This window comes from Chiloscyllium punctatum, chromosome 32 (genome assembly GCF_047496795.1).
Source record: "Chiloscyllium punctatum isolate Juve2018m chromosome 32, sChiPun1.3, whole genome shotgun sequence".
Taxonomy (NCBI): domain Eukaryota; kingdom Metazoa; phylum Chordata; class Chondrichthyes; order Orectolobiformes; family Hemiscylliidae; genus Chiloscyllium; species Chiloscyllium punctatum.
The window spans coordinates 56,664,739-56,689,587 of record NC_092770.1 but is presented as its reverse complement, the minus strand read 5'-3'; the positions used below and the strand labels follow the sequence as shown (position 1 = coordinate 56,689,587).

At 44.3% G+C, this 24,849-nt stretch overlaps 2 protein-coding genes across 3 annotated transcripts in view; one reads left to right on the top strand and one right to left on the bottom strand.

The window, feature by feature from the left end:
- The window catches only part of kdm5a (lysine demethylase 5A), a 203,173-nt gene extending 189,490 nt beyond the window's left edge, over positions 1-13,683 (bottom strand). Inside the window, exon 1 of one of the 2 annotated variants that reach the window (XM_072552438.1) lies at positions 13,203-13,683. In XM_072552438.1, the coding sequence (XP_072408539.1) occupies positions 13,203-13,349 (147 nt within the window). In that variant the 5' untranslated portion in view covers positions 13,350-13,683. Of the gene's footprint in view, positions 1-12,719; positions 12,833-13,202 lie in introns of those variants that run through there. The other variant, XM_072552439.1, reaches the window with a different exon arrangement.
- ccdc77 (coiled-coil domain containing 77) overlaps positions 12,882-24,849 on the top strand; it is a 91,044-nt gene continuing 79,076 nt past the window's right edge. Inside the window, exons 1-2 of the mRNA XM_072552441.1 lie at positions 12,882-13,086; positions 13,761-14,227. Of these exons, the coding sequence (XP_072408542.1) occupies positions 14,223-14,227 (5 nt within the window). The 5' untranslated portion in view covers positions 12,882-13,086; positions 13,761-14,222. The remainder of the gene's footprint in view (positions 13,087-13,760; positions 14,228-24,849) is intronic.

Genomic DNA, 24,849 nt, shown 5'->3' with positions numbered 1-24,849 from the left:
GGATGGATCAGTTTTTGTCCAACAGACTAGAGCTATACCATTTCCAGTCAACATTGGGGAAGTTAAAGTCCCCCATAATGACAACCCTGTTCTTTTCATTCCTACCCAGAATAATTTTGCTAATCCTCTCTTCCACCTCCCTGAAACTCTGTGGAGGCCTATTAAAAAAACTCCAAGCAGTGTGACCTCCTCTCCCGTTTCTAACCTCAGCAGACGAGTCTTCAAAAATTCTCTCAGCCACAGTTATATTATCTTTGACTAAGAAGGCCACACCTCTCCCTCTTACCTCCTTGCCTGTTTTTAATGAAAGATCTAAACCCTGGAACCTGCAACATCCATTCCTCATCCTACTCTATCCAGGTCTCTGAAATGTCCACAACATCAAACTCCCAGGTACCTATCCATGCTGCAAGCTCACCTACCTTATTCTGGATACTTCTGACATTGAAGTAGACACACTTCAAACCAGTTTGCTGTCTGCCAGCACATTCCTGTGACCCTGAAATCTTGTCTCTGTCCTTCCTGCTCTCATCCTCCTGCGCACTCTCATCCATCTCCCTCTTATAGGTCCTTTCTGAAGGAGGGACTATGCCTGCAATGTTGACTCCCCCGTTCATTGGACACTGCCAGACCTGCTGCGCTTTTCCCAGTACCATTACTTTGACTCTGATCTTCAGCATCTGCAGTCCTCACTTTCGCCTACCAGTGATGTAGCTGTACTGGAACAGCTTTGATAGGTGCATGGACAAGTCTGAAGCATAATCTTGCAATGTCAGAGGGATCGGTAATACAGGATACATATGTTCGCTATTATATATTTCACGATAATGCTTACCTCCTAATTCGCATCTGGGATACAGTCTTAAGTGCTTGTTTTAATAGATTGTTGCTACCGGTCCTCTGAAGGATTGCAGGCATAGTGTGAAGAAAAAGCACTGCTGTTAGGCTAGATGTTAAACTAGAAGTGCTAAAGTGTTGCAGAAAAAAAGTGAACATGTAATTGATTGGGTGCTGTTTGAAGCTTAGAGTATATACACAATTGTTTAAAATACAAAACTCTGAAAGAACAAAAGCTCATCATATTTTAATCATGGAAGGAAAACCAGCAAGCATTATCATGGAAAATACAGAACAGTAACATTGTGGATTCAGGGTGTATGTAACAAAACGCATAGCCCTTAAGCTTGTAGGAGGGCCTGAAAAAGGAGTTGGGAGAGGAAGCAGCAGTAAAAGAGGTTGCCCCAGATATTCTCTACTATATTGTAGAACTATTTTAAAATGCTTAGGGTAGGCCAGTATTGACAGATTCTGCACAGCAATTTCTGGAAAAGTTAATCATGGTAAGCGTAAATATGGAGAGCTCTTGTTCACTGATGAAAGCAGTTGTGTTGGAACTCTCATTCTAGGACAGGCATTTCTACCATATCATTTACCTAAATTATTTGTATATAATCTTGAGTTGTGTTAAGTACATTTACAGATGACACCAAAATTGGGAGGTTTAGTGGTGAGCGAAGGAGGTTGCCTCCGAATACAACAGGTTCATCATCATATGAGCCAATGTGCTGAGGAGTGACAGATGGAGTCTTGATTTCAATGAAGTGCTGCATTTAAATCAGGGCAGCACCTGTACATTTAAAGGTTTTGGCCTGGGAAATGTAACCAAACCACTGCTGGACTTAAAGGCCTCAAAGAGCCAATTAACTCTTTTTGGCTTAAATTAGATATTGCAATTAGTATTGTGTCAATCAGTCAGAAAAACCCAGCATGTCTGGCAGCATCTGCAAAAAGAAAGCAAACTGAACATTTTGGGTGCAATGACCCTTCATCAGAACTGCTTGCAGCTCAGAAACGATTGGTATGTATGCTGAAGACCCAGGTGGAGATTGAGCAGATTGGGCGCAGGTTCAAAGTTCCTTGCAAGCGGAGTTGCAGGTAGACAAAAGGTGATGAAGAAAGTGTTTTGGCATACTTGCCTTCAGTCACAGCATTAAGCAAAGGAGTTGGGATATGATGTTACAACTGTATAGGATATCGATTAAGCCACTTTTGGAATATTGTGTGGAATATTGTGTGCAATGCTGATCTCCCTGCTATTGAAAAGATTGTAAAACTTGCAAGAGCTCAAAAAAAAGTTACAAGGATGTCACCAGGGTTGGAGTGTCAAAGGCTGATGGGTGACCTTGGAGATTTGTAAAACCATGAGGGGCATGGATAGGGTAAATAGATAAAGACTTTTCCCCAGGGGGAGGAGTCCAAAACTAGACAGCATAGGTTTAAGGTGAGAGGAATAAGATTTAAAAGCGATCAGAGGGGCAACTTCTGCACATGAGGGTGGTGGGTTTACAGAATGCCAAAGGAAGTGGAGGAGGCTGGTACAACTACAACATTTAAAAGACATCCAAATGAGGTTACGAATAGGAAGGGTTTAGAGGGATATTGGCCAAAAGCTGGCAGAAGGGACTAGATTAATGTAAGATATCTGGTCAGCTTGGGCAAGTTGGACCAAAAGTCTGTTTCTGTGCTGTTCATCTGTGACTCACGAATAAACCATGTATGGACGTCAATAAGTTTGTACCTCTGCCATCAAATGGACATCAAAATTCTCTTGAGGCTGCACTTGCATCAAAGAAAAAGCCATACTAAAAGGTGGCAAACAGCTGAGTAAGTGAATAGGTCCAAAAAAAAGTGTACAGATGTGAGGCAGGATGGTATTTATTTGTAGTGATCTTGCCGTGCAGCCCTGTGCCAAATAATGTCTTTTTTTTTTAAAGTTAAGCACATACAGGACTGTATGCAACTCCAGACAGAGGTGGGCATTACCAATTCTTGCAGCTTTAGTTCCTTACTTTGGCTGCTTCCAGTGTCACATCCTAGTTCCAGACCATAATTTAGATATCTAGTTACACTTGTTACAGTTTGAATGGTGATGCTGAAAAAGAGAAGCATACTACTGAAGCTTTTCATCTTCCACAAATCAGGTCATATGCAAGAATACAAATTTCAAAACAAGCAGACAAATTTGTTCTACCCAAGAAATAGAGTGTTGAAAGGCTGACAAGTGTTGTCTAGTCAAGTACTGCTAGGAGGAAACCACAATGCAAAAGTTTTCATGCCAGCTTAAAGCTGAAAAGACATTCAGCCTAGTCAAATTCCTTTCTCCTGCCCTGCATACGAACAAGTGTAGCTTCGAGCCAGCTTAAAATGAGCCATATTGTGAGCCTGACTGATGATCTTATTGGTTTTTAGTATAATTAACACTGTTGGGACATTCCAGTTTTGCCTAATTGTGAGATTACATGTAACATTGGAGATTATGTTCTTAGTTTTGCAAACACGAGGCAAGTGGGGCTAGTTTAGTTTTGGAAACCTGGTCAGCATGGACAAGGGTGTGTTTCCATGCTGTGACAGTTTATGAAGATCACTGCTGGACTCAAGGCCTCAAAGGATCAATTAACTCAGACAATACTAATTGCAATATGCAACTTAAGCCAAAATCCAATCAGATGGAAAAACCCAGCAGATCTGGCAACAATCGGCAGACAGAAAGCAAACTGAACATTTTGGGTGCGATGACCCTTTGTCAGAACTGCTTACAGCTCAGAAACAATGGGTATGTATACTGAAGACCCAGGATGGGGAGATGGAAATAAAGGTGGAGATTGAGGACAGCTTGCAAGAGTGACCAATCCCCCAACCCCCTTATGTGATGAGAAGGCCTGTTGTGTAGAAATGGTGGAACATGGTAGAAGCTGCTCAGGCCCTCAAAATTATTTGACTGTATAGGGTACAGAAGGCCAGGGTCCCTAAACAGCAAACAACATGCTGTGCTTCCAGCTTGCACTAAGCTTCACAGGAGTACTGTGACAGACCAGAGACAAATGTTGGCTGGGAAACACCTTGAAATAACAGGCAACCACTATCCTTTTTGGCCCCAGGGTCATTTAACTTAAGCTGTTGCTTGTGCAGTGGAATGAAGATCCACCATTGCAACATTTAAGAGGCATTTGGATGGAATTTAGAAGGATATGGGCCAAGTGCTAGCAAATGGAGCTTGTTTTGTTTGGGGAAACCTGCTTGGCTTGGGCAAATTGGACTAAAAGGTCTTTCTGTTCTGTATGACTAACTTTTTTCCAAAAATAACTATTGAAAGAATTAGATTCCCTACACTGTGGAAACAGGCCCTTCGGTCCAGCAAGTCTCCACCGACTCTCAGTCACCCACCCAGTGCTGAACACAGGAAGACGAGATTTTACAGAGATAAAAATCCAACACAAAGCCTGGATAACAAGAGATCATCCATTCTTTAATCTGTGGCACAATTAGAACATAGAACAATACAGCGCAGTACAGGCCCTTTGGCCCTCGATGTTGCGCCGATCCAAGCCCACCTAACCTACACTAGCCCACTATCCTCCATATGCCTATCCAATGCCTGTTTAAATGCCCATAAAGAGGGAGATTCCACCACTGCTACTGGCAGGGCATTCCATGAACTCACGACTCGCTGAGTAAAGAATCTCACCCCTAACATCTGTCCTATACATACCACACCTTAATTTAAAGTTATGCCCCCTCGTAATAGCTGACTCCATACGTGGAAAAAGGTTCTCATGATCAACCCTATCTAAACCCCTAATCATCCTAAATGTTTTTGAATTCTTGCTTGTGATTCTTGTTAGATGATGCCAGTGCCCATGACCTGGATATCAAATATTTGTGACCAAATATTAAAGTTGGAGGGTGGTATTAATGGAAATTGATGGACCAGGATGTTATTGTGTTTCAAGGCCTGTTCTTGAAGACATTGACTTTCCAAGCCGATAGGTGAAATTGGAGCGACAAATGAGCAGTTATTAAAAATTTTGGAAACCACTTTCCTGATTTGGTTGATTCTTCCATGACAGTCTCAAACCAATTCGCGAATTGTTTGTGAAAGAACAAATACCAATGCAATAAAATAAATGGGCTGCCAAGTAGGAGAAAGTGAACAAGTAGTTATTAGAGTGTAAAGTATTTGCTTAGAGTCATACCATTGTACAGTAGATCAATATTCTTTTGAAGGAGGAAGTATGGAAGACAGTTAGGCTAGGATATTTGATTAACCATATCAAAACTGCAATCGATGTGTTTAAAACATTTTTTGAATCATTCTGCTGAGGTTGCATGGAATGCTTGAATCATTGGCTTGGTATCAGAAGCTTTTAAATAGGGAAAAGAGCAAGTAAGAAAGCAGACAAACCTGGATTATTGCTTTTAAAATATGTAACATAATTAATCAGGAATACCTGATTAAGGGCTTTTGCCCGAAACATCGATTTTCCTACACCTCGGATGCTGCCTGAACTGCTGTGTTTTTCCAGCACCACTAATCCAGAATCTGGTTTCCAGCATCTGCAGTCATTGTTTTTAACCAACATAATTAACCCTAACCATTCATGGTTGGTCTCTAGCAGAATTTCTAGCTTGCATGGGAAAAAACTGACTTGTACAGATAGCAACATGGAGGGTTGAAATGGTAGCAAGACCCTCTGATTTGCTTCTGAGGGCAGCATGGGGGCTCAGTGGTTAGCTCTGCTGCCTCAGCACCAGGGAGCTGGGTTAAATTCCTGCCTGTGTGAAGTTTGCACATTCTCCCAGTGTCTGTGGGAGCTTCTCCAGTTTCCTCCCTCAATCCAAAAGATGTGCAGGTCAGGTGAATTGGCCATGCTGAGTTGCCCATAGTGTTAGGTGCATTAGTCAGAGGTAGGGGAATGGATCTGGGTGGGTTACTGAGAGTCGGTGGAGATTTGCTAGACCGAGGGGCCCGTTTCCACAGTGTAGGGAATCTAATTCTTTCAATAGTTATTTTTGGAAAAAAGTTAGTCATACAGAACAGAAAGACCTTTTAGTCCAATTTGCCCAAGCCAAATGGGTTTCCCCAAACAAAACAAGCTCCATTTGCCAGCACTTGGCCCATATCCTTCTAAATGCCTCTTAAATGTTGCAATTGTACTAGCCTCCACCACTTCCTCTGGCAGCTCATTCTATACACGTACCACCCTGCGTGAAAAAGTTGCCCCTTAGGTCAATTATCTTTCCCCTCTCACCCTCAACCTATGCCTTCTAGTTCTAGACTCCCTCACCACATGGAAAAGACTTATTTATCCTACCCATGCCCCTCATGATTGTTTAAATCTCATCAGGTCACCTTTCAAACAGTCCAGGGTAAACCAGCCCCAGCTTATTCAACCTTTCCCTATAGCTCAAACACTCTGACCCTGGAAATATCCTTTTAAATCTCTTCTGAATCCTTGCAAATTTCACGCCATTCTCCTAATAGGAACAGAAACCTGATGTGCACAATATTCCAAAAGTGGCCTAACCAATATCCTGTACAGGTGCAACATGACCTCCCAACTCCTACATTTAATGCACTGACCAATAAAAAGTATATCTCACCTTCACCACAGTGGCTACTTGTGACTCCACCGTAGACGTTTGTTGTCTTAGCCCTTGGGTCTGACCCCCTTCTACTGTCAAAGAATTCTGACCTGAAACAAAGGTCCCACGCCTTTTGCTGTAGGTAAGAGATCTTTCTAGATACTGGTATTTAACACATACCAAATCCTCAGTGCAGAATTTACCTTCTCCCTTTCATCCAAACCCAAGACAGGAAACATCAAAACATTGTCATTGCCTTCCCACCTTTCCTGACAAACTGTAATAATATATCAAAGGCTAAGTAATTTCCTCAACCTCCTTGATATAGCACCCATTAACAGAAACAGAAGTAGGCCATTCAGCCCATTAAGTCTGCTCCACCCTTCATTGAGACCATGGCTGATACAATAACCCTAGACTCCATTTTGCTGCCTTTTCTACATGACTCTTTGATACATTTCAATAAATGCAGATGATTTTTAAATCAATTGACCAAAGTTTAATAGTCACTGATTAATGAGAAAAGGTGTGAATGGAATTTAAATTCCAACAGACACTGATTAGGTTAAAATAAAAATCTTTGTACACAATAATTTTCTTTTGCAGTCATTTCTTAACTGTCACTCTAAAATAAAGCAATGTTTTGCAGGGACCTGTGTATAACCATACAGGTATTGAGCATCCTGAAAATAAGTGCTGGACATCACAGCAGGTCCAGGCAGCATCCTTACTTTTCTAGTAACATGTGCAATCCACAGGATGCTGAATAAGTGTTAAGGCCTTTTGCACATTCCAGCGTCCATACATTACTGGACATTGCGTGGACTCAATTTAAATCAGTTGAACATTGGCATCTGATGCTGGGGTCTCCAAGAGATGGAGAAGATGGATTTTACTTCTCCACACTCCCCAGTTGAGGACTAATATAAATACTTAATCAGATTATAGTCCAACAGGCTTATTTGAAAGTACAAGCTTTCGAAGCGCTGCTCCTTCATCAGGTAGCTGTGGTGCAGGATCATTGAATAGAATTTATAGTAAAAAATCAGAGTGGCACAACTGATGCGATGTACTAAACAAACCTAGATTGCTGTTAGAGCTTTAGTCACTTAGAATGTGGATGCAAGTTTTGATTAATATGTAGATCCCAGAATAATGTCTGAACAGACATGTCATCTTTTCACAGCCCGAGTTATCTTGGGTCTGTGACTTGAAAGAAGTTCTGGGATTTACATACTAATTAAAACCTGCAACCTCATTCTAAATTATTAAAGACTACATACAGCAATCTAGGTTTAATACATCATATCAGTCATATGACACTTTGATCTTACTATAAGATGTGCCCGGTGATCCTGCACCAAAGCTACCTGATGAAGGAACAATCACCAAAAGCTAGTAGTTCTAAATAAACCTGTTGGACTATAACCTGGTGCAGTATGATTTCGAAATTTTGTCCACCCCAGTTCAACACCAGCACCTCCACATCACAATATTTCAGATATTCTTTTACACTGGTTTGCTGAAACTGATACAAGATTGAGTGGAGATAGTTACGGAACCTCCAGTTTCTAGTTGCACATGTAAAAGACTGACTTAGGACCTGAGAACTTTAAAGTTTGTTGATTTATGGAATTCCTTTAGTCTTGTCTATTTAATGCTGCTTCTGCTCTTAGACTTGAAAATTTAGGTATGCCTGGTCGTCATCCTGGTTTACCCTCCTGCATCTTAACTGAACTAGGGTTGATTTTGCCATTTGATGGTATTGGTCAAGTGGGTCATATGCCAGACTGAGATGAGATTGCACTGATGTCCAATCTTCAGACCATGTCAGAATTCAGAGTATGCTGGTAGTGCCAGACAACATTGATATCCGCCACATTAAGACTTAATTTCGTCTCCACAAGGAACTTATGGCAGTCACTCTTAACTAGATTCTTCCTCCTCTTGGCTGCCTCACTACCTGCTGAGATCTGCTTGCACAGCAATGAAGCTCAACGGACTTTGTTTACTTGCGTTGCTCCTGAGTCACCCTTAGTACTCGTCATTTGGAGTTCAACATCAAAAGTATATTCTGTACCTTTGCCATCAGTGCTTCTTGCAAGCAGAATTTGAAGATTTCCTTGCCAGATTTGGTAACGTAAATGAGACTTCAATGGGGTCTAAAGTCAATATTGACTAGTCAGGATCTACCATATTTAAGGCCAACCCTGATGCCATTCTCAACAAATGCAATCTGCCTGCAACTGGGTCATAGCCTTTATTCCCTGCCTGCTTGTGTAACTGAATGTGCTGAAACTTCATCAGAGGTGGCAGAAGTGGATACTGTGTGCCAGTCACTGACAACATTTTTGTTCCAAAACAAAAATGTGCCCCGCAATCTTTCTTAAACTCACTTTCTACTTTTCCTCCTAGAAGTGGAGATGTGCAATTGCTGGTGAACAATATTCAAAATGATTCCCAAGATGTTGAAACAGTCTATATTCAAATTCAAATAGTTTTGGACAATATCTAGACCTGGTGACATCTAACACTGCTGAAAATGTGTTGCTGGAAAAGCGCAGGTCAGGCAGCATCCAAGGAGCAGGAGAATCGATTTTTCGGGCATAAGCCCTTCTTCAGGCTCATGCCTGAAACATCGATTCTCCTGTTCCTTGGATGCTGCCTGACCTGCTGCGCTTTTCCAGCAACACATTTTCAGCTCTGATCTCCAGTCCTCACTTTCTCCTAGAAGAATCTAACACTGCCCATGACATTAAGAGGTGTTACCATCACCATCCATCATCTAAGTAGTACACATCAGGAATGTGATGAACACTTCCCACTCACTTGGATGTGTACAGCTCCAACACCACTTCAACTTGACACCATCCAGGACAAAGCAGCCAAGTCCACCCTCTCCAACACACAATGGCAGCAGTGTGCACCATCTATTAGATGAACCACAGAAATTCAAAGACAGCACCTTTAAACCCATAACCACCTCCACTGACAAGGAAGGGGGCAGCAGCTACATGGGAACACCACCACCTGAAAGGTCCCCTCCCAAGCCACTCACCTTAATAGTTCCTGTTGGGTCAAAATACTGGAGGTAGTTATCTAATGGCATTGGGGTCAACCTACTGCACATAAACTGCAATGTGCAAAGGAGGCAACTTCTCAACAGCAACTGGAGATAGACAAGAGTTTTTGGCCCAGCCAATGTCACAGAGTTAACAATGTTTGCCATTTGGAATTCTTTCATCTAAAAGTTCAGTTTCTTTGGAGTTTAACTTGAAGAAAAAGGCCCTTTTCCTTGGTTTGAAGGTGCAATGAAACCAGAAGAGGGGCAGAGATTTTAGGTAAGGGGTAGCTGGTTTAGAGAAATACTAAGGGCTCCTATAACCGTTTCCTGAAAGAGGATGGTAAGCACAGAACCCCTCAACATTCAGGTAGTGGCCAAATCATCTTTTGAAGTCCAAGTGCCAAGTAAAAGAAAGTGAAATTAGGTTGAATGGCTTCCTTTCAGATTATCTTCTCCCATGTGCTGTCACGTGTGCAGTTCAAGGCCACTGGATAGCATTGATATGTGAAGCAGAGACATCACAAGGCCAGTTAATATTACAGGGCTGCTCCTTTCAAGTTTCTGATCCACAATGACTCCCCTCCCCACTACTGGATATCACTGGGGTTTGTTTCAACAGCAGTAATGTCAGGAAGATGGAGAGATTCTTGGAGATGAACTCAGCCTGACACATGGAGTAAATATTATTTGCCATTTATTTGTACAATCCTGCATACCGTCCAAGTCTTGCTACACAGGTATATGGTAGATTTAGGAGTTGCACACTCCATGCATGCACAATGTGAAGTGAAAAATTAATGAAGACAGAATAAATGCTCCTCAGCTTTATAGGAGGCAGAGTACAAAGGTAAAATGTTAAGGAATCACAAATTAGACAACTTGCCAATGTTTCCTCCAAACCTGCAACTTCAACAGCAGAAGAGAACATTCACACTACCAACCAGTTCCTTTCCAAGCCACACACCTTCTGACATGGAAATACATAATCATCCTTCATTTCTGCAACTCCCTGCCTTCTGGTGCAGGTATTGTAATGTATGTACAGCAGCATTCAACAAGTCAGCTCACCACCACATCCAAGGAAATTACAGATGTCAACAAATACTGGCTGAGTCAACAATGCATACATGCAAGGAATCAAATAAGTAAATAAAGCAGATCTCAACTAGAGCAGTTAATCAAACTCACAGCGCCGTATAATCAACAAGCTTTCAGGAATGGTGCACAAAAGATTTTCCAGGTACATCACAAAAGACGTGCAAGGGAAGTGATGACTGGGCCCCTTGTTGGATATCTGGATCATCAATAGTCACAAGTGATGTGCTAGAAGACGGGTAGTTGGCTAACATGGTGCCACTATGTGAACAAGGTGGTAAGGAAAAACTAGGGAACTATAAACCAGTGAGCCTGACATTGATGTAGGCAACTTGTTGGAAGGAATCCAGAGGGACTGGATTTACATGTATTTGGAAAGTAAAGGACTGAATAGGGACGGTCAACATGGTTTTGTGCGTGGGAAATAATGTCTCAAACTCGATTGAGTTTTTTGAAGTAGTAACAAAGAGGGTAGAGCAGTAGATCGATCTATCTATATGACTTCAGTAAGGCATTTGACAAGGTTCCTCATGAAGGCTGTTTAGCAAGGGGAGGAATACAGTGAGAAATTACCATTTGAATGCAGAACTGGCTCGAAGGTAGAAAACAGAGGGTAGAGGATGGTGGTGGTGGAGGGTTGCTTTTCAGACAGACAGGGGAGGGGGGGGGGGGGGGGAGAGAAGAGAAGAGAAGAGAAGGGGGGTACACAAGGATCAGTATTGGGTACACTGCTTTTCCTTTATATAAATTATTTAGATGTAAACGTAGGAGGCATAGTTAGTAAGTGTGCAGAATACGTCAAAAATCTGTGGGTACAGTGGACAGCAAATATAGTTACCTCATTACTTTTTTCAAAGTCTGATGGGCCGAGGAGAGGCAGATGGAATTTAGTTTAGACAAGTGTGAGGTGTTGTCTTTTGGAATGGCAAATCAGGGTAGGACTTACATACTTAACGGTAAGGTCCTGGGGTGTGTTGCTGAACAGAGACCCTGGAGTGCAGATTCATAGTTCCTTGCAAGTGGAGTTGCAGATACTTGGGATACTGGAGGCAGCATTTGGTCTGCTCTCTTTTATTGGTCAGGCCACTGAGTGTAGGAGTTGGGAGATCACATTACAGCTGTACAGGACATTGGTAGGCCACTTTCTGAATATTGCGTGCAAGTCTTGTTTCCCTCCTTATAGGAAACTTGAAAGGGTTCAGAAAGGATTTACAAGGATATTGCCAGTTTGAGCTATATGGAGAGGCTGAATTGGCTGGGGCTGTTTCCCTGGCAGTGTCAGAGGCTCAGGAGCATGGATAGAGTAAATAGATGATGTCTTTTCCCTGGGATGGGAGAGTCCAGAACTAGATGGCATAGGTTTCAGGTGAAAAGGAAAAGATTTAAAGAGACCAAAGGGGCAATTCTTTCATGCAAAGGGTGGTGGAAGTATGCAATGAGTTGCCAAGGGAAGTGGAAGTTGGTACAATTACAACATTTAAAAAGTCATCTAGATGGGAATATGAATAGGAAGGGTTTTGAGGAATATGGGCCAAAATGTTGGCAAATTAGACTGGATTAATTTAGGATCTGGTTGGCATGGACGAGTTGGACCAACGTGTCTGCTTCTGTCTACACAAAACAGCTTTGTAGCTTTTGCAGCAAGAGTTTAGGAGACAATTTCACCAAGGTGTTATAACTGAGAGGTCATATAGCTAAGAGGCAGAACTATTTTCATTTCAATGACAGTAGTATTGGTAACCAAGAGGCCAAACGAAGTATTGCACAAGAACAATTTTTCTTAAAAACACACTAGTTATGGTAAACTGGAAGGAACTGGCTAACATTCAAGGGTAGCAGAGAGCAATTGTTTTCTGGAAGGACTTGACAACCACTAGAAACTGAAAAATCAGGTTTGAGAATAGAAAAAGTTGAATTACCAGGGAGTTGCAACATATATTGAGAGACCGATAATCCAGAGACCCAGGTAACTTTCTGGGCACCTTAGATCAATTCCCACCACAGCAGATAGCAGAATTTAAGACAAAAAAGTTAGAATTACAAGTCTAATTACGGCAAAAAAAAATCCGTTGCCAATTGCCAGATAAACCCATCTAGTTCACAAACATCCTTTAGGGAAGGAAACTACCAAACTTACCTGATCGGGGCTACATAAGACTGCAAAACCACAATGATGTGCTTGACCCTTTTGTGACCGCTGGACAACGAGGGGTGAGCAATAAACGCCAACCGAGCCAGCAATGCTCTCATCCCGTGAGTAATGAATCTAAAAGCGGATAGCAGGAATACCCAGATTTCCTTTGAAGGAAGGGGAGGGGGGTTGAAACGGTCGAACTGAAAGGATGAAGAATTCATAAACTTCAAACCAAGGCTAAGAACTTTCTATATGAACCCCTAGGCAGGAACACCAACTTCCCTCCAGATAAACTGTACCATTACGTCTGATTTCTGAACAAGTTGCTGAATAGGATTTGCCTCCCTGTTGTCTGCGAGGAGGAGTCGAGGTGAGTTAGCTGGATTCCGGCCTCCTCCATCCCCGTCGCCAGGCCGGGAGCAGCCTCGGGTCCCCCCCCCAGGTCACTGTCGATGTGGGGCGGGGGGGTAAACAATATTTTTTTACCTTGGGCGGGCGGATCTTGCAGATCCCGCTCCTCTGAGCGATAGGTCGGATCTTATTGATGTAGCCGAGTGGCTCCCGGAACTCCTCCCGGCTCGGCTCGAACACCGGGCACTCGGGAGGCGGGATAAACTCCGAGAATATCCACATGATGGCGGCGGCGGCGGGGAGCAACGTTCCCGGAGACAAAGGGAGGCCGGGGCTCCGCGCTCCAACCCCGGAAAGGTCCCTCGGCGCCAGACCGCGGCCTGGGCCTGGGCCTGGGCCTGGGCCTGGGCGGCAGTCAAACAACGCTCTGGCCGCTGCAGCTCCGTGCAAGCCTGGAGTCACACAGCGGTATCGAGGTGCAGTCCCTGAGGACAAGGGCGGGTTGGCCGAGGGCTCGAGCCCCGGGGAGGCTCACTGGGTGGTATCGGTATCCGTAGTTTTTTTTGTTTGGGGGAGGGGGGGGGTGCGGGGGAAAGAATGGGGATGCAGGCGCGCGGCTGTCCTCGAGCACGCGCACCACTTCCGCTCGCGGGTCACATCGTGTAATCCCACGCATCGCTTGTTTTTTTAAAGGCCTCAGCAGTGCATTGATTGGCTGTCGCGGCAAAGCGGCTGCAACGTTATTGGATGTATTCACCTCCCCGCCCACCTTGGTCAATTCTTATTGGTTGTCAAGGTGGGGTGCCAGCTTCGATTGGCTGCGGGGCGGCAGGTCACAAGGTCATTGGCTCCAGAATGAAAACAGAAAATGCTGCGTCTTGTGAGCAGAGAGAAACCGAATGACCGGCCCGAGTCCAATGAGTCTTCTTCAGAACTTTACTTTCCTAAGTATTTGTTTAGTTCTCTGTTGACACTTGGCCTTTAATTTATTCAAACATCCATTCGAACACTATATATAAAACAGGCCAATCAGTTCCAATCAAGGCTTCTTCATATGCTTGTCGTACATCGCATGATCTTTCATTTTTATCCCTCCTCGTGGTTACCAAGGTCCACATACTCATCATTTTCGGGAGTGAAGACGTTTCTGAGCTAATGACGTAAGTTGCTGGTTCCTACCTGAGAAAGTTAACACTTCAATTCCAGTGATACTTCTTCAGAACTGCTGGAAGCTAGGAAAAGATGGTATGTGTACTGAAGACGAACAGAGGAAGTTATATTGGGCAAGGCTAAGGGCTCTCTCTCAACCATAGTGGCTGGGAATCCTCACTGAGGAAAGGGCTGGATGTTGTGAGGTCCCCCTGCAGAAGGTGGCATCATCAGAGCAGTTGAAAGGGAGATGCTTAACTGACTTCCCACACTTCTGCACTCACTTCTTTTCTTTCCTCCCACCAATGGTGTCCCCTGGCCTCACTTTCCACCTGCCAGAGTTTGCAACCAAAGGATCATAAGCCACCATTTCTGCTACCTCCATCGGAATGCTACCACCAGACACATATTTGCCTTCCATCCGTTGTCAGCATTTCACAGAAACTGATCCCTCTTGGACACTGTGGTTCACTTTTCTATTCCCAACACCTTCCTGCACCCCCATGGCACCTTCCAATGCAATCACAGAAAATACAGGATTTGCCAATTTACTTACCCCATCGTCACTATCCCAGGCTTCAGACATAACTTCCAGGTTAAGCTACGATTTACCTACACTTTACCCAAACTAGTCTACTGTATTTGCTGCTCACAATGTGTTCTCCTCTTCATTGGGAATGTGAACACTTTGCTGTTTGTAAAAATGACACCGAGCTTCCAGTTGCCTTCAATACACCACCATGTTCCCTGGCCAACATTTCTGTCTCAAGCTCACTGCAGTGCTCCAGCACAGCTCAGCACAACTGGAAAAAACAGCATGTCATTTTCCACTTGGGGACTCTGCAGTCTGCAGGACTCAGTATCGAGTTCAAGAATTTTAGAACCTGAACACTTCTTTCCATACTCTTTAACCACCACACACCAGAGGCTCTGTTATGACACACATTGATTTCAGCACAGCCAACTAATTTCTCCCAGTTATACAATATAGAACATTACAGCACAGTACATGCCCTTCAGCCATCCATGTTGTGCCAAACTTTTATCCAATTGTAAGATCAAACTCACATATACCCTTCATTTTACGATCATCATTGTGCCTATTCAAAGTCGCTTATACGTCCTGACTGTATCTATCACGGCTGGCAGTGCATTCCACGCACCCATCACTCTCTGGGTAAAGAACTTACCTCTGACATCTCACCTAAACCTTCCTCCAATCCCCTTCATGATAGCCATTTTCACCCTGGGAAACATTTTTTGGCTATCCACTCTATCTATGCCTCTCATCATCTTGTCCATCTCTATCAAGTCACCTTTCATTTTTCTTTGCTGCAATGAGAAAAGCCCTAGCTCCCTCAACCTTTCTTCATAAGACATGTTCTCCAGTCCAGGCAACATCCTGGTAAACCTTTTCTGCACCCTCACTAAAACTTCCACATCCTTCCTATAATGAGGCGACCAGAACTGAGTCAAAAAGTGTGGCACTGGAAAAGCACAGCAGGTCAGGCAGCATCTGGTCTAACCAGGACTTTATAGAGCTGCAGTAATACCTTACGGCTCTTAAACTCAATCCCCCTGCTCGTGAACACCAACACACCATAAACCTTCTTAACAACCCTATCAACTTGGGTGGCAACTTTGAGGGGTTATGGACATGGACCCCAAGATCCCTCTGTTCCTCTACACTGCCAAGAATCCTGCCTTTAACCCTGTAATCTACATTCAAATTCAACCTTTCAAAATGAATCGCTTCATACTTTTCCAAGTTGAACTCCATCTGCCACTTCTCAGGCCCAGCTCTGCGTCCTGTCAATGTCCCATTGCAACCTACAACAGCCTTCCACACTATCCACAACTCCACCAACCTTCGTGTCGTCAGCAAACTTACTAACCTACCCTTCCACTTCCTCATCCAAGTTCTTTATAAAAATCACAGAGACGTACCAGAACAGATCCCTGCAGAATACTTCAGATCAGTAAAGCTTGTGAGGCATGATCTGCTCCTCACAAAGCTATCTGTAATCAAGTTGTGCTTTTCCAAATAATCATAAATCCTGTCTCTCAGAATCTTCTCCAATAATTTGCACACCACCGACAAACCGACTGGTCTGTAATTACCAGGGTTATCCTTATTCCCTTCTTGAGCAACATTTGCCACACTCCAATCATGTGGTTCTACTCCAGTGTAGATTGAGGACGCAAAGATCGTCAAAAATGCAGCAATCTTTTCCCTTACTTCCTGTAATAACCATGGTATATCCTGTCTGGCCCAGGGACTTATCTATCCTCAAATTTTTCAAAATTGCCAGCACATCCTCCTTCTCAACATCAATGTGTTCGAGCATATCAGCCTGTTTCATGCTGTCCTCAGAAACGACAAGGTCCCTCTCACTAGTGAATACTGAAACAAAGCATTCATTATGGATCTCCCCTACCTCCCCTGACTCCTGGCACAAGTTCCTCCACCATTCCTGATTGGCCCTACCCTCTGTCTGGCCATTCTCTTGTACCTGACATAAGTGTAGAATGGGGTTTTCCTTAATCCTCCCAATCAATGTTTTTTCATGCCCCTTCTAGCTCTCCTTAGTCCATTGTTCAGTTCCTTCCTGGCTACCATGTATCCGTCTGGAGTCCTGTCTAATCCCTGCTCCCTCAATCTTAAGTAAGCTTCTTTCTTCCTCTTGACTACATGTTCCACATCTCTTGTCATCCAAGGTTCCTTCACCCTCCTATCCCTTCCTTGCCTGAGTGGGACAAACCTGTCCAGCACTCACAGCAAGTGCTCCCAAAACAACCTTCACATTTCTGTCATGCATTTCCCTGAGAATGTCAGTTCCCAATTTATATTCCACAGTTCCTACCGAAAAGCATTGTAATTCCTCCTCCCTCAATTAAATACTTTCCCATACCGTCTTCTTTCCCTCTCCATGATTATGGTAAGGTTCAAGGAGTTGTGATCATGATCACCGAAATCCTCTCCCACTGAGAAATCTGACACCTAACCTGGTTTGTTGCCAAGCACCAAATCTAATATGGCCTCCCCTCTAGGTGACCTATCTACATGTCGAGACAGGAATCCTTCCTGGACACATCTGACAAAATCTGCTCCACCCAAACTATTTGCACTCAGGAGGTTCCAATCAATGTTAGGGTAAGTTGAAGTCACCCATGACAACACTTCTGCACTTTTCCAAAATCTGCCTCCCAATCTGCTCCTCTCTGTCTCTGCTGCTGTTGGAGGGATCTGTAGAAAACTCTCAATAAAGTGACTGCTCCTTTCCTGTTTCTGACTTCCATCCATACTGACTCAGTAGACAAACCCTCCTCGACGATTTCCCTTTCTGTAGCTGTGATACTATCCCTGATTAGCAATGCCACTCCCCCACCTCTTTCCCCCCTCTGTTGAACATCTAAACCCTGGAACATCCAAAAACCATTCCTCCCCCTGTGATATCCAAGTCCCCATAATGGCCACAACATTGTACTTCCAAGTACTAATACACACTTTCTCACTCTCTCTCTCCCTCACAAGCACGTGTATACATATACAATGCTATAGGGTGAATTTGTATTCGCAGAATTGTATTTACAAATGCTTTCTATTTTGTTCAAAAAGCACACAAGCTGTAGGCAGTCAATTTTTTTATAATCCATGTGACATTTTATAAATTCCGACTTTGGAAATAGAACTAATCTGACTCAAGATTGGAATACATACAGACTCTAATCTCATTGTCTAAGCTGATATGTCACCTTTTACTATTAAACTTTAAAGTTATCACAGGAAGGTGAGTTGAAAAAAAGTTCTGGTATTTACATATTAATGAATCGAAACCTGCAACCCATTATAAAAGATGAAAGACTTCTAGATTTGTTCAATATACTGTATTAGTGTATGACACTATGATCTTTTGTTGTGGTTCTGTTCACTGAGCTGGGAATTTGTGTTGCAAACGTTTCGTCCCCTGTCTAGGTGACATCCTCAGTGCTTGGGAGCCTCCTGTGAAGTGCTTCTGTGATGTTTCCTCCGGCATTTGTAGTGATTTGAATCTGCCGCTTCCGGTTGTCAGTTCCAGCTGTCCGCTGCAGTGGCCGGTACATTGGGTCTGGGTCGATGTGTTTGTTGGTAGAATCTGTGGATGAGTGCCATGCCTCTAGGAATTCCCTGGCTGTTCTCTGTTTGGCTTGCCCTATAATGGTAGTGTTGTCCCAGTCAAATTCATGTTGCTTGTCATCTGCGTGTGTGGCTACTAAGGATAGCTGGTCGTGTCGTTTCGTGGCTAGTTGGTGTTCATGGATACGGATCGTTAGCTGTCTTCCTGTTTGTCCTATGTAGTGTTTTGTGCAGTCCTTGCATGGGACTTGCAGTGGGCAAGCCAAACAGAGAACAGCCAGGGAATTCCTAGAGGCATGGCACTCATCCACAGATTCTATCAACAAACACATCAACCTGGACCCAATATACCGGCCACTGCAACGGACAGCTGGAACGGACAACCGGAAGCGGCAGAGACAAGCCACTATAAATGCTGGAGGAAACATCACAGAAGCGCTTCACAGGAGGCTCCCAAGCACTGAGGATGTCACCTAGACAGGGGACGAAACGTTTGCCACACAAATTCCCAGCTCAGCGAACAGAACCACAACAACAAGCACCCAAGCTACAAATCTTCTCCCAAACTTTGAACTATGATCTTTTGCTCCAAATTCTGTGTCCTATGATCCTACTCCACTAGCTACCTGACAAAGGAGCAGGGCTCCGATAGCTTGTACTTCCAAATAAACATGTTGGTGTATAACCTGGTGTTTTGTGATTTTTAACTTTGTCCACCCCAGTCCAACAGTGGCACTTCCGTATCATGCATTAACATAGAAACACTTCAACCCATCACACTGACTGCAAGTTTGCCCTACCAACTACATATCCTTCCTCACAGACTCTCTGAATACTGTATCTGCCTGTTCACCAGCTACCCTATCCTCTGATCCATAGCTCCTGTTTCCATCCCCCTGCCAAACTAGTTTAAACCCTTCCAAAGAGCTTGAGCAAACCTCCTACCAAAGATATGGCGCCCCTCCACGTGTAACCCATCCTCCTTGTACAGGTCCCACCTTCCCCAGAATGTGTCCCAACGATCCACATATCTGATGCCCTCCCTCCTACACCAGTTCTGTAGCCATGTGTTCAGCTGCACTCGCTCTCTGTTCCTAGCCTCACTAGCCCATGGCACCGGTAGAAATCTTGAGATTACTATTCTCCTCGTTCTGCCTTTTAGCTTCCAACCTAAGTCCCTACATTCACTTTTCAGGTCCTCATCCCTTTTCCTAGCTGTGTACAATGCCAATGTGTAGCACAACGTCTGGCTGCACACCCTCTCCCTTAAGAATCCTGTAGACTTGATCTGAGACACCCCTGACCCTGGCACCCGGAAGTCAACATACCATCCGGGAGTTTCATCCATGACCACAGAATCTCCTGTCTGTTTCTCTGACCATTGAACGTTGTCGAACAACTTACTTAGTCTGAGACTTTGAGTCTTGTTTCAAGAAGCTTTATCTTTTGTGAATTCACGGAGAGGCTGCCACACAGCCTCCACTGTCCCACAGCACTCCCTCGTCAACCGATACTTATACAATGATACAAACAACTTTCCTTACATTCTGCACTTTACAATAATTCAAGATAAAGATAAACACAGTGCAGCTATTGCCTTGTTACTCAAGGACAGAGAAGCTAACGAGCTCAGGAAGCAACCCCACTATGAGCCTATGATACACACCTTATATTTCATTAAATTATAATGACTCAACCTCAGTTTTTATCTCCAACAGTATTTTCCCATTAAGGCAAGATAGCTTTTGCCCTGGTCAAGTATCCCATCATGCAGCAGTATGCCAAGTTCTCACTACTTCCACAATTCCTTCCTTGTTGATTTTACAGATCAATACCTAAGTTTAGGATACCAGCGCATCCAAAAACGGGACACATATTCTTCTGGAAAAGGGTGCATACTCATGCACACTTGTTCATCGTAGGGGTCATCATGGGGTACGGTCCGGAAAATGATCACGCGTTTTGGAGCAAAAAATGTTGTAGAAACAAACTGTGCACAAAAACAGCCAGTGGCCCTCCATATGATACAAAATGTCAGGAATATGGTAGTAAAGGTGATGAGCCCAATGACTAAGGAGGATCCCCACTTACCCAGGTAAAAACAATGACTGCAAATGCTGGAAACCAGATTCTGGATTAGTGGTGCTGGAAGAGCACAGCAGTTCAGGCAGCATCCGAGGAGCAGTAAAATCGACGTTTCAGGCAAAAGCCCTTCATGATTCCTGATGAAGGGCTTTTGCCCGAAACGTCGATTTTACTGCTCCTCGGATGCTGCCTGAACTGCTGTGCTCTTCCAGCACCACTAATCCAGAATCTCCACTTACCCAGCCATGCGACGTCAAAGGAATGAAAAGGGGAGCGCAATTTCTTGACCTCTGAGCAAATCTGATTCACCAAATCAGAGACATTTTTAGAGTTATCTGGTACGTAGGTACAGCATTCCTGCCCAACAACAGCACAAGTTGGATAATAGAAAATCCAAAGCCAAGTGGTTCTGAAGGGCTACTGTTGTAACGGCGATGAGCTCAGCATTGATCTCAGTCAGGGCCTCAGCGGCATTATTAGCGACAGTTTCCAATTTTTAATTGGCTCAATGCTTGGGAATGCAGATGGATTCCAGCAGAAGGAGAAGACATCCCAACTCAGGTAGGAGTCCGGTGAGGTATCTCTTGGGCTTCAGGGGTAAAGGTAACCCATCCAAGACTCTAATGCGAGGTACTACACATCCCGTATAACAGGACCCTCTCCAATCTGAGGGAAACCGTAAGACTGCAAATAAAGTAGGTACCGTTGTAGGAGGTTAATTTGGAATCTCCGCCCTTCCACAACTTGGGAGCCAAGTCTTTCCACAGGGAACCTGACGTCTTCTTAAGGACACAAGACCAATTAAACGAAAAGTGACCTTGGCTCGTAAAATTTTGAATAGGTTTAATCCAGAGGATAATAAGTGCAGTAGAGACATTCCCGTGTCGTGTGAAGCAAATGATGTTGCTAACATTGTTGTTAAGGACAAGAAAAGGGTGCAAGGGGGATCTGTTAAAGTCAGGTTGGTACCAATTTCAGAATTGGGCCAGATTATACCCTGTTGACTTCCACTTCTGCACATTCTCAGACTTTGCGGGTTCGCCTGAAGAGTTTTGGCGAAATAGCAATTCAGCAGCATCAGGCCAGCCAAAAGGTACGGGCCACAAAGAGGATACCTTTGAATGTCACAGAGTCACAGAAATGTACAGCATGAAAGTAGACCCTTCAGTCCAACTCTTCCAAGCTGACGAGATATCCCAACCCATGGGCACATACCCAATAGTCAGTTTCTTTTCCAGCTAAACAGGTACTTTGATAGGCTAGATACAAAAAAGTATTGTGGTGTATGGATCGTCTTAGTCACTTTGTTCTCGTAACAGAGGGAAAGCCGTACTTCTAAGCTATACTCTCCAGCACCCAAGGCTTCTCTGAAAGAGAAGCAACAGTTCAAGGGGTTTCTTCCAGGGGTACGGCGCATGGAAAAATACACTCTGCCTCCCCAACCCCTGTATTGACAAACCCGGTGTGTCACACGAGAATTGTTGGTGATCTCGGTATGGGATCGGGAGTGTATCTTTTCCAGCAGAGTAGCGGTGGTGGTAATGGCACAGAGGCAAGCTGGCAGGCCACGATCCACCAGAGGTAGCTGAGAGGAGGAATAGGCCACTGGGCGCTTCAGACCCCCATGGTTTTAGATAAGGATTCTGCTGGTGAAACCCTCTCATTCGTTAACAGAGCAGATGAAAGGCTTATGATAATCAGGTAAGCCCAAGGGTGGGCGTATGTCAGAGTAGTCCGGGAGTTTCTAATATGCTCGCAGCCACTCGGGGGTCCAATCAATAGAATGACGCTGACCCTAAAGGATAACCTGATGCAAAATCGCATCCATGCACTGATATTCAGGCACCCATTGGTGGTATTAGTTCAGAGAAAAGGCAGCATCTCCTGTTGTGTGGAGGGTTGAGGAGCATTGAGAATCACAGCAACATGAACAGGACCCAGGCGACGGGTACCCTTCTCCAGGATATTTTACCGAGGACTGACATAATTGTAGCTTGGCTGCAGAAATGCGGTGCCCACAGGAGGCTCAGTGGCTCAACAAGATCATAGAGTCCTGCTGACCGTCAATGTGGGACCATGAGGTGACAAGGAGGTCATCATATTGCAACACAGAGCTGCCATAGGCAGAGAGAGCCGAGACAAATCCTTTGACACCACCACAGCATACACTGCTGGGTTTACCATACCATATAGCCCTGAGGAAGACGAGTCCAGGTGAATTGTTAGCTCCTATAGGTGAAGGCAAAGAGATCTTGGATATCCTCATGCAGGAGAATAGCGAAAATTGCTGAGCAGAGGTCTATGAAATGTAACAAGCCAAATCCAGGCGTAGTGAGGAAAAGATGACATTGGTATCAGGGACAACCAGTGCCATGGGTTGATGGCAAAACAATCTGATTTATGACGTGCAAATCCTGAACAAACTGCCACTCATTGTTCCTGCCAGGTTTGGGAACAGGTAAAATGGGTGTATTACAGGGACTTCGAGTAGGATGCAAGAGCCCCTGAGAGAGCAGAGCATCAATAACAGGCCAAATGCCTATTCCAGCATTGGGGACAGCCTATATTGACAGACGCTAAGGAGGACCGCATCAAGACAAACAGTAACACAGTACGGGTGGAGCAGAAAGCACCAATCCCATGTGATTTTTATGGAGTGCCCAAAGCAAAGAGGGGACGGATGCTAGGAGCAGTGGGGCATACAGTCGTGGGGCGAGGGTGGCTGATACCAGAGAAGAATTACCAGCCAATAGGCAGATGGAAGCCAGACGCAACCAGCCTCATCAGAGAATACAGTAATCCAAAAGTTCCCACAATGGGTCTCCCTTAGAGATTCACCACAGGACAAGGATTGGATCATAGGACCAATTTTCTCAGGCCGATGCAGGCACTCAACAGAGACAATGACATGGAGAACCGAGGTGGGACCCTTCGTGAACATCGTGATTGTACAGTATCAAGCTGGACAGAAGCACCAAGGCCATTGGGACTGAAATAAACTCACCCATTGAACTACAGTGAACCAGACTCACCTAAACAAGGAGCTGTGAGGCTTGCATCAGTGTCAAAGACTGTATGGTGGGTAAAAAGGGGTAAAAAAGGTTTTGGGAGAGCGGGATGTAAGGAGTAGGTGATGGTGAAAGTTTAAGTAGGGATCAGTGCTTCCTTTTAGATCCGCTATATGGAGACACAAGAGAAGTCCAACAGGATTGTTTTGTAGTTTCCAAGAGTACAATACAGTCTGTGTTGCAGATTCAGACCACTGCATTATCAAATTCAGGGCCTGTGCCACACAGTAATCAGGGAGCTCCAAGAACAGGTGCACCCTAGAACTCTGTGGGAAGCTGGAGAAGTGATTGCTGGGCCTCTTGCTGAGATATTTGTATCATCAATAGTCTCAGGTGAGGTGCCGGAAGACTGGAGGTTGGCTAATGTGGTGCCACTGTTTAAGATGGGTGGTAAGGACATTCCTGAAGAAGGGCTTATGCCCGAAACGTCGATTCTCCCTGCTCCTCGGATGCTGCCTGGTGTTTTTCCAGCACCAGATTTTTCAACTCTGGTCTCCAGCATCTGCAGTCCTCACTTTCTCCTGGTAAGGACAAGCCAGGGAACTATAGACCTGACGTCGGTGGTGGGCAAGTTGTTGGAGGGAATCCTGAGGGACAGGATGTACATGTATTTGGAAAGGCAAGGACTGATTAGGGATAGTCAACATTACTTTGTGCATGGGAAATCATGTCTCACAAACTTGATTGAGGTTTTTGAGGAAGTAACAAAGAGGATTGATGAGGGCAGAGCGGTAGATGTGATCTATATGGACTTCAGTAAGGCATTCGACAAGATTCCCCATGGGATACTGGTTAGCAAGGTTAGATCTCACGGGAAAATTAGCCATTTGGATACAGAGCTGGCTCAAAGGTAGAAGAGTTTTTCAGACTGAAGGCCTGTGACCAGTGGAATGCCACAAGGATCCTCTACTTTTTGTCATTTACATAAATGATTTGGATGCAAGCGCAAGAGGTACAATTAGTGAGTTTGCAGATGACACCAAAATTGGAGGTGTGGTGGACAGCGAAGAGGGTTACCTCAGATTACGACAGGATCTTGATCAGATGGGCAATGGGCTGAGAAGTGGCAGATGGAGTTTAATTCAGATAAATACGAGGTGCTGCATTTTGGGAAAGCAAATCTTAGCAGGATTTATACACTTAATGGTAAGGTCCTAGGGAGTGTTGCTGAACAAAGAGACCTTGGAGTGCAGGTTCATAGCTCCTTGAAAGTGGAGTTGCAGGTAGATAGGATAGTGAAGGAGGATTTTGGAATGCTTTCCTTTATTGGTCAGAGTATTGAGTACAGGAGTTGGGAGGCTATGTTTTATTAGATTAGATTACTTACAGTGTGGAAACAGGCCCTTCAGCCCAACAAGTCCAC